This window comes from Protopterus annectens, chromosome 4.part0 (genome assembly GCF_019279795.1).
Source record: "Protopterus annectens isolate FY-2018-M chromosome 4.part0, PAN1.0, whole genome shotgun sequence".
NCBI classification, from domain to species: Eukaryota; Metazoa; Chordata; order Ceratodontiformes; family Protopteridae; genus Protopterus; species Protopterus annectens.
This window is the reverse complement of record NC_056733.1, coordinates 927,002,108-927,019,254: the sequence shown is the minus strand read 5'-3', so window position 1 is coordinate 927,019,254 and position 17,147 is coordinate 927,002,108. Positions and strand designations below refer to the sequence as shown.

The 17,147-nt window shown below is 44.1% G+C and overlaps 1 protein-coding gene across 1 annotated transcript in view; it reads left to right on the top strand.

Annotated features, from left to right (window-relative positions):
• The window catches only part of GCN1 (GCN1 activator of EIF2AK4), a gene marked incomplete in the record, with an annotated part of 2,100,248 nt that overhangs the window by 1,136,510 nt on the left and 946,591 nt on the right, over positions 1-17,147 (top strand). Inside the window, 1 exon segment of the mRNA XM_044068902.1 lies at positions 15,730-15,976. Coding sequence (XP_043924837.1) covers positions 15,730-15,976 — 247 coding nt within the window.

Genomic DNA, 17,147 nt, shown 5'->3' with positions numbered 1-17,147 from the left:
CCTTCCTTCAGAATGTAATGCTGACACTCCAAACTGTATTCCCTCTTATTCTTCTGCAGGGGTAGATATAAAAATGCTTTCCTTTACAACCCTATTCACCCCATGTTCAGGAAATTCTTAAGTTTTTCAATGGGCCCATGGCATTTTTAATTCTCTGCCTTACCTTTTTGTCTTTCTGCAGCTCCAAGGGTGTTCACAAAATGCCTGGCTCCAGTGATTACACATTGCAGGCTTTTGGGTATCCAGATTTTTCCATACGTGAACAACCTGCTCTTACAGGGTTCACCTCCTCACTCTCTACTGCAAAATCTGGAGACCACCATTTCCCTCCTCAGAAGACTGGGACTCACCAACTTCAGGAAATCAGTCCTAACCCCTTCACAGAACCACATTTTCCTGTGTTGTTGAATCCAGACAAACTTAATGAGAGTGTTACTTCCACCTCAGAAGGTGCAGGACCTTTGGTCCTTCTTTCACTCTCTTCTCCCCTTGACTTCCATCATGGCCAGAGAGTTCCTCAAGGTGCTGGGATTCATGGCTTTGACCATTCCCATGGTGCCAGTGGCAGTGGCAAGACTACACATGAGGAAATTCCAGTGGTTCCTCATCTCTGTGGACCCAGCATTCTCACCCACTAGAGTACAAAGAGTCCCCTCATTCCTTGTCTAAAGAGGGAACTGCTCTAGTGGATCCAACAGATAGCCCTAAATCCAGGACTTGCCTCTGCATCCTCTCACCCCAGTCCTAGAACTGTACACAGATACATCAGACGTGGGCTGGGGGGCTGTTTTGGGTGGATTTACAGTTTAAGGATTTTTGTCTCCTTTCCAGAAAACAGAACACATCAACATCAGAGAAATGCGAGTGTTGCTTCTACGTCTGCAAACAGGCCCTGTCAATCTGTTCACAGACAGCATGACAGTCCTGTGGTAAGTGAACAAGCAGGGGGAGACCAAATCCCATCTCCTTTGCAGGTTGGCTCTTCTGGCATGGGAATTTCTTGCCCAGTTACCATATCACTATTCAAGCAGTGTACATTCCCTCCAACTGGAACCTCGTGGCAGACTCGCTGAGCAGTTCGACTCAATCCCACGAACGGATGCTTCATATGGATGTGTTCCTGGACATAGTCCACAGATGGGGGTATCCCTGAAATAGATTTATTTGCCTCCCCCCTGAACAGACAACTTCCAGAATTTTGTGCTACTGTCCCAAGTCCTCTGGTTTGGAAGGTAGATGTCCTCTCCTTTTCTTGGAAGGGGATGTTTCTGTATACATTCCGTCCCCTTCCTCTAATCACAAAGGTCCTGTTCAAGATTCAACAGGATCAACCAGAAATCTTGCTGGTGACTCCCTTTTGGCGAAGACAGCACTGGTCCCCATTCTTCTGCAGTTAACCAAAGGCCATCACCACAGGTTACCCGTAGAGTGGGCCTTCTCACACAAAACAAAGGATCCCTGATACACACTCACTCGTCAGCATTACAGCTGACACTGTGAGCGATTGGATTCTAATTCCTTTGACGACTATTTTCTGAGCATGTGCTCAAGGTTTTGCAGGAGGCCAGAAAACCCAATGGTAGATTCCAAGTGGAAAAGATTTTCACTCTGTCGTCTCTCTAAGAGCCAAGACCCATTAACAGTGGGAATCCTAGTGGTTCTGTCTTATTTCTGAATTGCTGTCTGCTAGCTTGGTTTATTCTTCTGTCAAAGGATAGATGTTAGCTATTTTTGCTTGTCTGCCTCTATCATCCAGATTTGAGGTGAAACAATTTCTTAAGAGCGTCCTCCACATTAGGCATCTCAGGAAAATTATTCCTCCTCCTTGGAACCTTAATGTTGCTCCTTGGAACCTTAATGTTGTTTTAGAAAAATTGACCCTGGCCCTTTTTGAGCCCACATCTTCGGCCTCCCTAAAACATTGTTCTTAGAAAACTGTTTTATTAGTGGCCTTGAGTTCAGCTAGAAGGGTGTCAGAGTTGCAAGCTCTTATGGCTTCACCCCTTTCTTGGCCTTTGATAAGGACAGGCTATCCCTGAAAACAAATCTTTCCTGTATGCCAAAAGTGGTTAATGAGTTATCCCTTAACCAGTCCATTCAATTACCTACCTTCTTCCCTTCTCCACAAAACCACAGTGAGAAGATATTGCACTCCTTGGATGTACATATACAACTTAGATTTTACCTGGACAAGACTAAAGCTGTCAGAAAATATGATCAGCTATTTGTGAATTTTCATGCCAGGGCTCTGGGTTTACTCGTTTCCAAGTAGACTATTTCTTCTTGGATTTCTAAGACAATTTCCTTTTGTTACATGCTCCATGGAAAGAGCTCTCTGGTGAAGGCCAACTCTACCAGGGCTGTGGCTTCCTGTCTAAGGCATTGTTCAAGGGCTTAGATAACAGCACCATCCTTGAAGCAACCACCTGGTCTTCGACTTGTATCGTTACCAAGCCTTACAAACTGGATGGCATCTCCAGAGCCAGATTTGCTCAAGTCATTTAACATGGCTTCATTGAAAGCTCGTCTGCTCCTTCTTCCTCCTCTCCTTCTTGAGCTTTGGCACTCTTCCTCAGTTTAAGAATACTGCAGCACATGAATAGAAGGACATAGAACAGTTGTGTAAAATCTTGCCATAACCATAGATGTCCTTCTCTTCACTGTCTGGCATTGCTCCTGGGGCATTCAGTTCTGAGAATGATCTTAGTGTTTCACTGTTGCAGTCATTACGTTTGGGTTATCTGCTTGCAGGTAGCCCTCGGTCAGCCTGATTAACAAAGTATTGGGTCCTGCGTCAGTTGCTGTCCCTTCTTCCATGATGTCAGGTCGTCAGGGGTGTAAAGCATGCAGCTGACGCCATTACATCAGTCTTTCTTGCCGTGCGGTGCCCGAAGCAGGAGCAGTTCACAAGTGCTGGTCAGCCGACTCCTGAAATTTTCATTTTAGAGTTTCAGAACCAAAGTCTTCAACTAAAGCCAAGTACCCCGCTGGGGAAACCTTTTCTTGCTCCTTACTGATGTCAGTAAAAGTTAATAAGTTCATCACTTGTGGAAAGCAAATACCTCATAAAGATTTTCATTCGTACTGTATTCCTTGCCTAGGCCCTGACCACGACGTACTTTGCTTTCGGTTTTGTGCTTTATTTAATCAGCGCACTTTCTGTCGTCTGTATATTTTCGCCTCTAAATATTTCGGTTCTCAGTTTAATTATCCAGAAATGTCGTTGGTTAGCCATCCAACTACCGGGATTCTGAAAAAATGCAGAGATAAAGACAGACGCAGGCCGCCGAGGTCAAAAACTGTCGACGACGCTTCTCCTAAGCCAGTCGCCAGTTTGCCGGTACTCAGTGAGGCACTTTCGCAGCCCCTGATACCCGTTGCTTCTGATTTGCAGGCCTCTACTGAGACCCATTTGGGGTCCGGTATGCCGCGAGATGCTTCAACTATGGAACCCGTGGATGTCTCTTCCTTGGATAGGTCTGGAGCCGCTGTGCAGGCACCGGCTTCTGAAGGTGTATTCAGGCCTACGGACTTTCATATTAAACCGACGCCTCCTTTACTTAGGCCTAAATCTCGATCCATGCCTAAAAAAACGATGCCCAGGCCACATGCTCAGGCCTCTATGCCTAAAAAACAAATGATAAGAATGGCTAAAGATCTAATAATGCTAATCAGGGGTAGCCAACCCCCCCCCCGCCCCCTTCTAAGAGGCCTAGGACTGAAGTTGATTAGGAATCTTCTGATCAGGATTCAGTTTTTTTCTGATTCTTCTGATGATCTGGATTTGCCCTTATCTACTTATGAAGATTCTGATGCAGAGGACTCCATTCCCTCTGCTTCCCCTCCTGAGGATTTTTCTTTTGGGGAAACCTTGCATACTCTAAGGGAGCATTTCCACTGGGAAAGCAAGGATTTTTCTGATTCAAAAAAGAGGCTTGGGGATTTCCTTCTCCTACCTCAGCATAGGCCTTTAGCTGTTCCTCCTGTACTAGACATTGTTGATGCTTTTTTGGAATTTAGTTTGGCCCCTGATTCCCTGCCTCCTGCTCCCAGAAAACCTGATATACTACAGGGTCCCTGAGTCCCACAAGTTCCTTTTTAAAAATCCTATTGCAGATCCAGAGACTTTTTCACAGGGGCCCAATGGCATTAAAGCTTCTACTGCTAAAAATCCTACACCTTCTGATAGAGACTCCAGGGCACTGGATAGATAGGGTAAGAAGGTTTACACTTCTGCAGCCTTGGCCATTAGGACTTTAAACTGCCAGTTTCATATCAGCAACATGTCATTGGACTGCTTAAACAGAAAATGATGTTGATTCTGGACTGTGTGGAGAATAAAGAATTACAGGATTTAATGCATTCTGCTGAACAAGTTGGAAAACATACTTTGCAATGTGGTTTTGATTCCTTAGAGGCCTCATGGCAGGGCTGCTGTTACTGGGTCTGTGCTCAGAAGGCATGCTTGGCTTAAGGAGCAGTCTTTGTCTGATCATGTTACAGCTAAATTGTTGGATGCTCCTTTAAATCAGGACCGCCTGTTGGCAACAAGGCTGAGGAAGTTCTTAAAAAAGACGGAAGATAAAGCTAAATCTATGCAAACTGTTAAAGATCTTTTACAAGTTCAGCCTCCTAGATTTAGTAGGCACTGGCCCTCTAAGAATTGGTCCTTTCCAGCCCCTTCCAGGTCTTCTCAAGCCAAACCCAGACACAGCAAAAAAACCCAGGTTTCAGTCTCAGGGGACACACAGAACTAAGCAGTGGGGGGCCTCCACTTCCAAATCTGGGAATAATAAGACTCCCTCCTATGGTAAACTGTCTCAATGACTTCCTTTTAAAATTTCCAAGCACTTATCAACTGACTGTCCCTTTGGGGTGGAAAGATTTCTCTTCCTGCAAAGAATTGGGAACTCATTACCCAGGACAAATGGGTTTTAAATATAGTGTCCCAGGGATACAGATTTCACTTCCACACATTGCCAACACCAAGTGGGTGGCTGGACCTACCCCCAAATCAGTGGGCAGAGGCTCTAAAACAAGTACTTTCTCTTAAGCGTGGGGGCTATTCAACTGGTACCAGAAGAGGAAAAGGGACAAGGTTTCTACTCAAGACTTTTCCTAGTACCCAAAAAAGACAATTCATGACGTCCTATCCTGGACCTGTCTACTCTAAACACCTTTTTGGAGATTCCAAAATTCAAGATGCTGACTCTTCACCAATTACTTCCTATGCTAGGCAAAGACACCTGGTTGGCAACACTAGATTTAAAAGAAGCATACCTGCACATCCCAATCAGGGGATCATGCAGAAGATACCTATGCTTCAAAGCAGGCTACATGCACTGTCAGTTCTCTGCACTGCCCTTTGGCTTATCTACTGCGCCCAGGGTATTCACAAAGTGCCTAGCTCCAGTTATTGCATTTTGCCGGCAAATAAATATTCAAATATACCCATACCTGGACGCTTGTCTAGTTCAGGCAGAAAGCCAGGACATACTTTTGAATCATCTGACTTTTGTACAAAGGGTTCTACCTTGTCTGGGGTACACCATAAACGAAAAGAAATCGCACCTAGTACCCTGTCAACAAATTATATTCCTGGGAGCAAGCTTGAATACAACTTCCCAGATGGCTTACGTCACGCCAGAGAAACAAATTCATTTGACAACCTACTTCAAACAAGTGGACACAAAAACCCTGCTTATCTGCAAGACAAATACTGCAAGCTTTGGGGTTCATGGCCTCCTGCATTCTTCTAATTCTACATGCAAGACTGCATATGAGGAGACTACAGTGGTATCTAAAAAGCCTATGGTGTCATCATTCTCAAGACCTAGAAACAATGATTCCTATCATACCATGCCTACGCCTAGCGTTCCTTTGGTGGGCAGAGGCCTGCCACCAAAACAAGGGACTACCTTTCACACCACCCCCTGCCGGCCAAACCCTAACAGACACATCAGACTATGCATGGGGGGCTCACCTGGCAGGGGAGTGCATTCAGGGCAAATGGAACCCAAGTCAAATGCACCTGCATATCAATCAAAAAGAAATGTTAGCTATACAGAATGCTCTGACAGCCTTCAAGGACCACATTCTTCCAGGACAAGTAAGTGAAAAGACAGACAACACCACTGTTATGTGGTATATAAACAAGCGGGGGGGGTACACATTCTTACCCCCCCTGCAGACTAACCATGGCATTGTGGAACACAGCCTTGAGCTACCAAGTGCACCTACAAGCTCAGTTCCTGCCAGGAAAATTAAATACACTGGCAGACAGACTAAGCAGAAACCTCATGGACCCACACGAGTGGAAACTGGAACCAAGGATTTTCAACATGTTGACAAGCAAATGGGGGGAGCCCAGATATAGACCTGTTTGCCTCTCCCCAAAACTACCAAATGGTCAAATTTTGCACAAGGACTCTCCACAAACAAGCCCTGAAAGTGGATGCTCTGACCTTCAGCTGGAAAAAAACTATCAGTCTATGCCTTCCCTCCTTTGCCTCTGCTCTCCAAAGTACTACTAAAAATCAAACAGGACAAACCAAGGATGATTTTGATTGCTTCAGACTGGCTGCGCCAACACTGGTACCCCCTCCTGCGCAGTGTGTCACTGTTATCTCCATGGCACCTGCCTCAGACTCCTTCCCTGCTGTCTCAGCAGGAGAACCAGATTCTGCACCCTCAGCTTCTAACACTGAACCTTGCAGCCTGGCTAATTACTTAATCTCTCCTTTACCATCCCTCAGCAAACCTTTGATGGATATCATTTTAGAGGCAAGGAGGCCTAGTACTAGAAAATCTTATGCTGAAAAATGGAAAAGATTCTGTGCCTGGAACCAGTCTCAAGGGAAGAGCACAGCAGCGCCCAATTTACCTCAGATTTTACAATACTTAACTGAGATGTTTCACAAGGGCCTGTCTCTTTCCTCCATTAAAATCCACACCTCAGCCATTTCAGCTCGTTATAACACAGAACCTCCCCTCTTCTCTCATCCACTGCCCAAGCAGTTCCTCAGAGAGGCCAAAAATCTGAGACCACCCAGGAGAGCTCCAACCCCAGCCTGGGACCTTAACTTTGTCTCGGAGAAACTCACTCTACCTCCTTTCGAGCCAGCTGCTACTGCAGACTTAAAATTTCTTTCTTGGAAAACAGCTTTCCTTTTAGCAATCACTTCAGCAAGAAGGGTATCTGAATTGCAGGCCCTTATGGCATTGGAGCCTTTCATCATCTTTCATGCGGACAGGGTGCCCCTCAGAACCAATCCATCCTTCATGCCCAAGGTGGTATCCAGTGTGGCTCTTAATCAGTCCATTCATTTGCCAGCCTTCTTTCCCAATCCACAGAATAAAGGGGAACAGATACTGCATTCCTTAGATGTGCACAGACAACTTAGATTCTACTTGGACAGGACTAAACCTCAAAGGAAACCTGAACAACTGCTGGTGGCATTTGCTGCAGGGGCAGAGGGGAAGGCTATTTCAAAGCAAACCATTTCTAAATGGATAAGCCATTGCATTCATTTTTGCTATAAGCACCATGGAAAACCTATCTCCAGGGGATCAGACCTCACTCCACCAGGGCTGCATCTACCTCTACAGCCTTTTTCAGAGGCGTCCCTACCAGGGACATCCTAGAGGCTGCTACCTGGAATTCTGTACATACTTTCACCAAGCATTATCATTTGCCAATTTTCTCTAAATCCAGAGATGGCTTTGCCACTGCAGTCTTGCAGGGCCTTATAGCTGGCCCTAATGCTATCTAAATTCCTCCTCCCAACCATAGCTTTGGGAATCTACCCAAATGTAATGACTGCAACAGTGAAACACGAAGAACATCGTACAGTTGTGTACACTTACAATAAATGTAGATGTTCGAGTGTATTCACTGTTGCAGTCCTGGTTACCCTCCCTCCAGCCCCCTAAATTCTTTTGGCTATACCTCTACTTTTCCTTTACTATGCTCAAAAGCCTTTTTGGTGTATTTGCTTTTTTGTTGGAGGTATATCTTTGTACTTTTATATTTAATTGCTTCCCATTAGGGGGGGCCTGACATCTGGGGCAAGAAAAACTGATGTAATGGCGTCGACTGCATGTTTTATATCCCTGACTAAGTGACGTCATGGAAGAAGGGACAGCAACCGACGCAGGACCAAAGACTTTATTAGTCAGGCCGACAGGGCTACCTGCAAGCAGATAACCTAAATGTAATGACTGCAACAGTGAATACACTCAGACATCTACATTTATGGTAAGTGTACACAACTGTACTGTACGTGCATATGTCGCTTTTATGGCCTACGTCTGACTGCAGCCTAGATGCAGTGTAGCGCGTACTCTTAAGTAGTACAAGGCTTTTGTATCCTGGCCGATGTCGGGTCGCCTTCTAGTGGGAGACCCCTCAAGTTTGAATACTGCAGCAGTGAAGAGAAGTACATCTGTGGTTCACAACTGCTTTTTATGTAGTGGGGGATCCCCACAGCTGGATGGTTTTGGTGTCTTTTCACCCCAAGAAAATTAGTATTGCATACTTCTGCGAATAGTTTTAACCTCTGCATTCTAATCCGTATCAGAAGTTTCTCATTCTGTCTCCCCTTCAAACTGGTCTCTGTTCCCTAAAATCCTACTCACCCTCCACAATATTTCCCGGTCTCCTTTTTTATACTGCAAACATTGTATAGCATTTAACAAGACCTGCCCAGTGCTGGAGGTTACAGTCCCATTTGCAATGTCAAACTCACCTTTATCTTTCCATAGTATCTCTTAAATTATTTTGATGTTCATCGTGTTTCACTGTTGCAGTCATTACACTTGGGTTATCCTGCTGGCAGGCTACCCGCAGTTGGCCTGAATTCCGAAGTCCTGGTCCAGCGTCGGTTGCTGTCACCTCTTCCCTGACGTCAGTGCGCCAGGGGTATAAAAGATGCAGCTGACGCCATTTTCTTCGGTCTTTATTGCCGCGCGGTGCCTGAAGCAAAAGCAGTTTGCAAGTGCCAGTCAGCTGACTCCTGAGATTTTCGAAATTGAATTTCAGATCCGAAGTCTTCAATAAAGCTAAGTACCCCATTGGGGAAACTTTTTTTGCTCCAGACCGATGTCAGTAAAAGTTAACAATTGTATTTCTTGTGGGAAGCAAATACCTCATAAGGATTTTCATTCTTACTGTATTCCTTGCCTAGGCCCTGACCACGACGTTGCTAGTTGTCGGTTTTGCGCTGGATTCAACCAACCCACTATTAAGCGTTGGTTCGATTTTGCTTTACAGTACTTTGGATGAAGGTTTAACTATATAATGCCGTCGGAACAACCGACGACCGGAGTTTATAAAAAGCGCAAGGACAAAGAAAAAGACAGGCATCCAAGGTCCAAAACCGACAACAAAGCCTCTTCTAGGCCAGTTGCCGGTTCGCCGGTGCTCAGTGAGGCGCTTTCGCAGCCCCTGACACTCTCTACCTCAGAGCCACAGGCCGCCTCTGTCTCCCACGTGGAGACAGCTAGGCCTCTGGAAACTCAAGGTATTGGGCCTACAGAAACTATTCCCTCAGATGGGTCTGGAGCCGCTGAGCAGGCATCGGCTTCTGAGGGTGTTTTCAGACCTTCACAGCTTACTATCAAGACCACTTCAGCAGCCAAGGCAAAGTCCAAAACACCTTTAAAGACAAAGAAACAAGTACAGCATTCACCTGGACAGTCATCCATGCCAAAGAAACAGATGCTTAAAATGGCCGAGGACCTAATTACTCTGATCAGGGGTTCCCATCCCCCTCCTGATAAAAGGCCTAGGCAAGATACTGACTATGATTCCTCTGACCAGGTTTCTATTTCCTCTGATTCCTCTTCAGAACAGGGATATTCTCTTCTGCCCTTTGAGGACTCTGACGCTGAAGAATCTATCTCTTCAGCCTCTCCTCCTGAGGATTACTCTTTTGGGGAAACCCTGCACACCATGAGGGAGCATTTCCATTGGGAGAGCCAGGATTATTCAGAATCCAAGAAAAGGCTCAGAGATTTTCTTTTACTGCCTCAGCACAGGCCCCTTGCTATTCCCCCGTACTAGATATTGTTGATGTATTTTCTGAATCCAGTTTGTTTCCTGATTCTTTACCCCCTGCACCAGTTAAGCCAGATAAGGTACTTACAGGGTCCCAGATTCTCATAAATTTCTTTATAAAAACCCTGCTGCTGACCCAGAAACAATTTCTCAGGGTCCCAAAGGGGTCAAGGCTTCCACTGCAAAAAAACCCTGTTCCCTCTGATAGGGATTCTAGAGCATTGGACAGATGGGGGGGAAAAGTTTACACCTCTGCTACTTTAGCTGTAAAGGCTTTAAACTGCCAGTTTCACATGCTTAAATATCAACAATACCTAATGTCTTTGCTAAAACAAAATGCTTACAAGCTCAGAATGTTCTGAAAATAAGGAAATGCAGGATTTATTGCATGCAGCTGAACAAGAAGGAAAGCATACTTTGCAATGTGGTTTTGATTCGTTAGAGGCTTCTTGCAGAGCCGCAGTTGCAGGTTCTGTCATTCGAAGGCATGCTTGGTTAAAAGAACAAAGTTTACCTGATCATGTTAAAGCAAAATTGTTGGATGCTCCATTACAACATGATACTTTGTTTGGTGTTAAGGCAGAAGAGGTGTTAAAGAAAATGGAGGATAAAGCAAAATCAATGCAGACAGTAAAGGATTTCTTACAGGTTCAACCACCCAGATTTAGCAGGAACTGGCCTTCTAAAAATTGGTCCTTTCCAGTGTCAGACAGGCCACAAAGAGGCAGATTACAGACGCCCAAGAGGCAGTTCTCAGCCCCAAAGCTCATACAGACCTAAGCAATGGGGTGCTTCAGCCCCCAAAGGCGGAGAAGACAAATCACAACCTTATAGGAAACAGTCCCAATGACTTTCCTCTACCAATGCCAAGCTCTTACCTTTTGGCAGCACCCTTAGGGGGGAAACTAGCACTTTTCTCACAAAATTGGCACATGATCACCCAGGACAAATGGGCACTGAATATTGCTTTTTAGGGTTACAGGTCTCACTTTCACACCCTACCAAGGTCAAAAGGTATGCCAGACCTGCCACACAATCAATGGGCAGAGGCACAAAAACAAATTTCTGCTCTCATGGACATGAGGGCTATCCAGAAAGTACCACAGCAAGAGGAGGGACAAGGATTTTACTCGAGACTTTTTTTGGTACCCAGAAAGGACAAAGCTTGGAGACCAATACTGGACCTGTCTACTCTAAATACTTTCCTGGACGTTCCAAAATTCAAAATGTTGACACTGCAGCAACTTCTACCCATGCTGGGCAAGAGGACTTGGCTAGTTACCTTGGACCTCAGAGGCATACCTGCATGTCCCAATCAGACAATCTTGCAGAAGATACCTCAGATTCATAGCTGGCTCAATGCATTACCAATTCTCTGCACTGCCCTTTGGCTTATTTACTGTGCCCAGGGTCTTCACAAAATGCCTGGCACCAGTAACTGCATTTTGCAGACAAAAAGCAATTCAAATATATCCCTACTTGGACGACTGCCTTATTGAAGCGGGGACAGCAAGGACATTCTACTAAAGCATCTGTCGTTTGTAAAAGGATTATTAATTTGCCTAGGGTACACAGTAAACGAAAAGAAATCAAAACTAGTGCCCTCTCAAGAGATAATATTCCCGGGTGCAAGCTTAAATACAACTGCCCAGATGGCTTATCTCACGCCAGACAAACAAAGGCAACTGACTCATTACTTTCAAATGATGGCAACAAAGACCCAGCTCCCTGCAAGAAAAATTCTGCAGGCCCTGGGCTTCATGGCATCCTGCTAATTCCATATGCAAGATTGCATATGAGGAAGCTACAATGGTATCTAAAAAGTGTTTGGACTCAACATTGCCACAGCCTGGAAACAATAATTACTCTCATTCCCTGCCTGCAACAAGAGTTTTGATGGTGGGCACTGGCCTGTCACCACAACAAGGGACAGCCTTTCACTTTACTCACAGCCAGGCAGACACTAACAACAGATGCATCGGATTATGCCTGGGGAGCACACATGGCAGGAAAATGTATACAGGGCAAGTGGCCCACAGACCAAATGCATCTTCATATCAATCAAAAAAAGATGCTAGCTGTCCAGAATGCCCTGACAGCCTTCAAGGATCTACTACATCCAAGACAACTATTACTAAAGATGGACAATACTACAGTCATGTGGTACATAAGCAAGGGGGCACACATTCCTACCCCCTCTGCAGGCAAGCCATGACTTTGTGGAACACAGCACTGGCCTATCAAGTACATCTGCAGGCACAATTCCTGCCAGGAAAGAAAAATATTCTGGCAGACGAAGTAAGCAGAAACCTCATGGACCCTTACGAATGGAAACTAGATCCACAAGTCTTCAGCATGATGATAAAGAAATGGGGATGCCCAGACATAGATCTATTTGCCTCCCCTCACAACTGCCAACTACAGAGAATTCTGCACAAGGACTTATCACTCACAAGCATGGAAGGTGGATGCTCTATCATTCAGCTGGAAAAGCCTAACAGTTTGTGCCTATCCACCACTACCTCTACTCCCCAAGGTACTCCTAAAAGTCAGACAGGAGAAGCCAAAGATGTTTCTGATTGCCCCAGACTGGCCACGCCAGCACTGGTACCCAATCCTAAAGAGCTTGTCTCAAGGGCCAGCCTGGACTTTACCTCAAATTCCTCATCTGCTGACCCAACTAAACAATCAGATCCTGCACAGCCAACTCAGAACCTTAAATCTGGCTGCATGACGAATAATATAGCCACTCAGAACACACCTCTCTCTAAAGCAGTTGTGGATGTCATTTTGGAAGCCAGGAGGCCCAGCACCAGGAAACCTTATGCAGAAAAATGGAAGAGATTCTGTGCTTGGAGCCAGGCACAAGGACTTGAACCGCTTGTTCCTAATATTCCTCAGATTTTACAATACCTAACTGAGATGCTGGACAAAGGCCTATCCTTCTCATCAGTTAAGATCCATGCCTCTGCCATTTCAGCTCATTACAATATGGAACCTCCTATTTTCTCTCATCCACTACTAAGACAGTACCTCAGAGGGGCAAAAAACATAAGACCCCCAAGGAGAGCACCAATACCAACATGGGACCTCAACTTTGTCTTGGAAAAGCTCACACTGCCTCCTTTTGAGCCAGCCAATACAGCTGAGATAAAATTCTTATCATGGAAAACTGCTCTGCTCCTAGCAATACCTTCAGCAAGAAGAGTCTCAGAGTTGCAGGCATTAATGGCAGTGGAACCTTTTATCATCTTTCATCCGGACAGGGTTTCTCCAAGGACAAACCCAACATTTATGCCAAAGGTAGTATCCAGTGTGGCTCTTAACCAAACCATTCATTTACCAACCTTTTATCCAAATCCCCAGAATAAAGGGGAGAGACTTCTGCACTCTTTGGACATACACAGGCAGCTACGCTTCTACTTGGACAAAACAAAGGCTTTCAGAAAAACTGAGCAGCTTTTTGTGGCATACGCTGCAGGATCACAAGGAAAGGCTATTTCAAAGCAGACTATTTCAAAATGGATAGGACACTGCATTCGTTTCTGCTATGCACAGCATGGCAAATCAGTGCCTAAGAGTATTAGGCCACATTCTACCATTGCAGCAGCCACATCAGCAGCCTTTCTCAGAGGAGTACCAATCAAGGAAATTTTGGAGGCTGCAACTTGGAGTTCAGTGCACACTTTTACCAAGCACTATCACTTACCTCTTTATTCTAAATCCAGAGCTAGCTTTGCCACTGCAGTTCTGCAGGGACTCATAGCCACTCCTGATCCTATTTAGGCCCAGCCTCCGCTTTGGGATTCAACCCAAGTGTAATGACTGCAACAGTGAAACATGATGAACATAGTACAGTTATGTACCTACCATAAATGTAGATGTTCGAGTGTATTCCCTGTTGCAGTCCAGGTTACCCTCCCACCATCTCCCTTTCATTGCTGGGACTTGTCTGTACTTCTCTATTCTATACAACCTATGTGTTGTATTTGCTTGTAGAGGAAGGTAATGCTTATGTTAGTGCATGCTTTTTTTATTTGCAAATTTTTAGCCTACCCTTTTGGGGGCACCTGACATCTGGGGCAAGAAAAACTGAAGAAAATGGCGTCAGCTGCATCTTTTATACCCCTGACACACTGACATCAGGGAAGAGGCGACAGCAACTGACGCCGGACCAGGACTTTGGAATTCAGGCCGACTGCGGGTAGCCTGCCAGCAGGATAACCTAAGTGTAATGACTGCAACAGTGAATACACTCGAACATCTACATTTATGGTAGGTACATAACTGTACTTTCCAAATCTTAAGAAATTTTTACCCTGCACTGTTCAACAATTCCTGTCCATGTTTTCTGTTAACTGAAGCCTCTTTCTACCTCATCGGGCAGCATTATTCTCATGACCGTTTCTGCACACACACTTGTCTCCCATTTCTTTTTGAGTAGCACAGTTCCAGCCTCTACTACTTCACTTTATATGCCTCCCATTGTTATGTCCTCAGCTGTAGGGTGGGGTGTGGGTTCGGGGCACTTCCATGTTTTGCTACCGGTAGGGTAATGCAGAAACAAAGGTAGTCACTGCTGCCCCAAAGATCCAGTCCCAGAAATCCGCGAAGAATAAAATAAAATAAACAAGGTAGGACCACCAAGGCTCTAAAATTCAGTTTATTCCAAATAACAGATAGGTAAGCACTTTCACGTGGAATAACCACGCTTCATCAGATCTTAATACACAGTAAAAGCACTCAGTTTAAATAATATATCAATTAACTGCTAAAACCAATTAATACAATGAAAAAACTCATTAAGCAACTCATTAAACAATGATTATGCAATTAATTATCTAAAGGACCGTGCCTCTAATTCAGCCTGATACATAGCTGTTTAGTCGGGTCTGTATGACAGTATTGAATGGACTAAATAGCGAATGCTATTTAGTTGATCTACTGTCGAAATGGCAAAATAGTGAAGTCACGGAACATCACATTTTTTTCCCATGGAAAAAATTTGGTGGGCCGTCTTCGGGGCTTTGCCATTTCCTCCACTATGGTGCAGTCTTGGAGTTGGTATATTTAAGTAGGGGGTGTGAGGGGCACAACCCCCCACATGGGGGGTGTGGGGGTCAAAGCCCCCCACTTAAATTTGTGTTTGTTTGTTTATTTTATTTTATTTTATTTTTTTTACGGAGCAGCAAATTTTTTCCCTGGGAAAAAATTTGCTGTTCCGTTTGTTCGATATTTTGTTTCGATGATATTGGTACGATGAAATAGCGTTCGCTATTTACATCGTACGATAATATGATATAGACACGTTTAGTCCTGAGTGTATATTTGCTCGTAGCCTAAATATTCATTTAAGTTCATTGCATTCAAGATAATGATCTCTGTTACCCACTAGTAGAGTAAGAGTAGAGAGGGCCTGCCTGGACCTCTTTTCCTTAGAGATATCTACCAAACTGAGACATCTATTATGGTGAATGTACTCGCATGACTGTACATTATGGTGAGTGTACTCCCACTACTGTACATTACGGTGAGTGTACTCGCACAACTGTTCATCTTTTGACCAGTTTTTCATTTTCCAAGTTTAAATTACTGTAGAATGACTTGCATGTTGTTTCTTTTATTCGTGGTGAGATTTTATGCTTTGCACTTGTCTTTTTTTTTCTCTCTAGGTTCAGGAGTCAGTAGCAAGTTGCCTGCCCCCTCTGGTCCCTGCAGTTAAGGATGATGCTAATGGGATGGTGCAGAAGTTATTGGAGCTGCTATTGGAATCTGACAAGTACGCTGAACGGAAAGGTGCTGCCTATGGTTTAGCAGGTCTTGTCAAAGGTCTGGGCATCCTTTCACTTAAGCAGAAAGAAATTATGAGTACACTAATGGATGCCATCCAGGACAAGAAGAACTTTCGCAGAAGAGAAGGTAAGTGGCCTGCTGTGAGGAAACTACTTTCATTATCCTTTAAGCATCATATTCATTTCTTTTTAAATTTTCAGTCCTGATTCTGAGCTACTGGTACTTGGGATAGTTTGAAATTAATTATTACTGCATAATTTTGAACATGTGATTAGCTAGGTTGTGGCACACTTTTGCCTTGAAGCCAGTACCTTACAATACAAAATTGGATGGAGGAGGCGTCTTGCCTTCTTTGTATAATTAAACCACACTGACTTCAGAGTGGCATAAAAACAGAAAATGGCCAATGTTGATCTTCAGATGCTCCTTTCCAAATGACTTAAAGAATGTGCGCTGTCCACATAGTTCCAGTCAACTAATTGTATTTTTTTCTGACTTCTAAACCTGTACTTGGTCCAGGCTTCACCCACCAGTACTTGTCCATGCCTTTCTGGAACTCTTATTCTTTTCCTGCAAGGTGAAAATGTATTTATTTATTGTTTGTTTATTTATTACATTTGTTAACAGGGAAAATTTTTGTTGTGACTCTTGGCTTTTCTGGTTAAAACTTGTGAAATCATGTATTTTATTTATTTATTTTACATTTGTTGACTGAGCTAGTCTGACTGGATGAGGTCCATTTACAGCAGAGGCCCGGGGAGAAAAGCTCCACATTAGTTAAACAATGTTAAGCAAAATCACATAAGACAGGCAAATCACACATGAAATAATACTAATCCATTTTAAAACATATGAAAAAGTATTTTATTGTGCAGTTAGTGCTGAGAAACTTTCTTTAGCATTTTTAGTCTTGTCTCTTTTTTTTTTTTTTTTTTTTAACTGTCATGATTTCCAGAAAACTTATGTAGTAGCAGAAAACGGGTCCCACTCGGATTCAAGTAAGTCCAGAGTTTTTTTCCCTTTACATGAGGCCATGTATGCAAACAATTTATTGAGTCCACTGGAAGATGTAGATGCAAGGCTTTTGATGATGTTTTCAACTTAGATAGCCTCTTTTTCCTTCACATTTTCCTTCTTAGTTTCTAGGAGGGAAGATAATTTTGAAGACAAAGAAGTTGCAGAAAATTGACTTTATAACCTTTCTCTTGACATGGTGTGGATTCATCATCCTCTACTCATAGGAGTGCGTTACCAACTCATGACCTCTGCAGTGATGCTAGCTTTCCCAGGCTTTAAC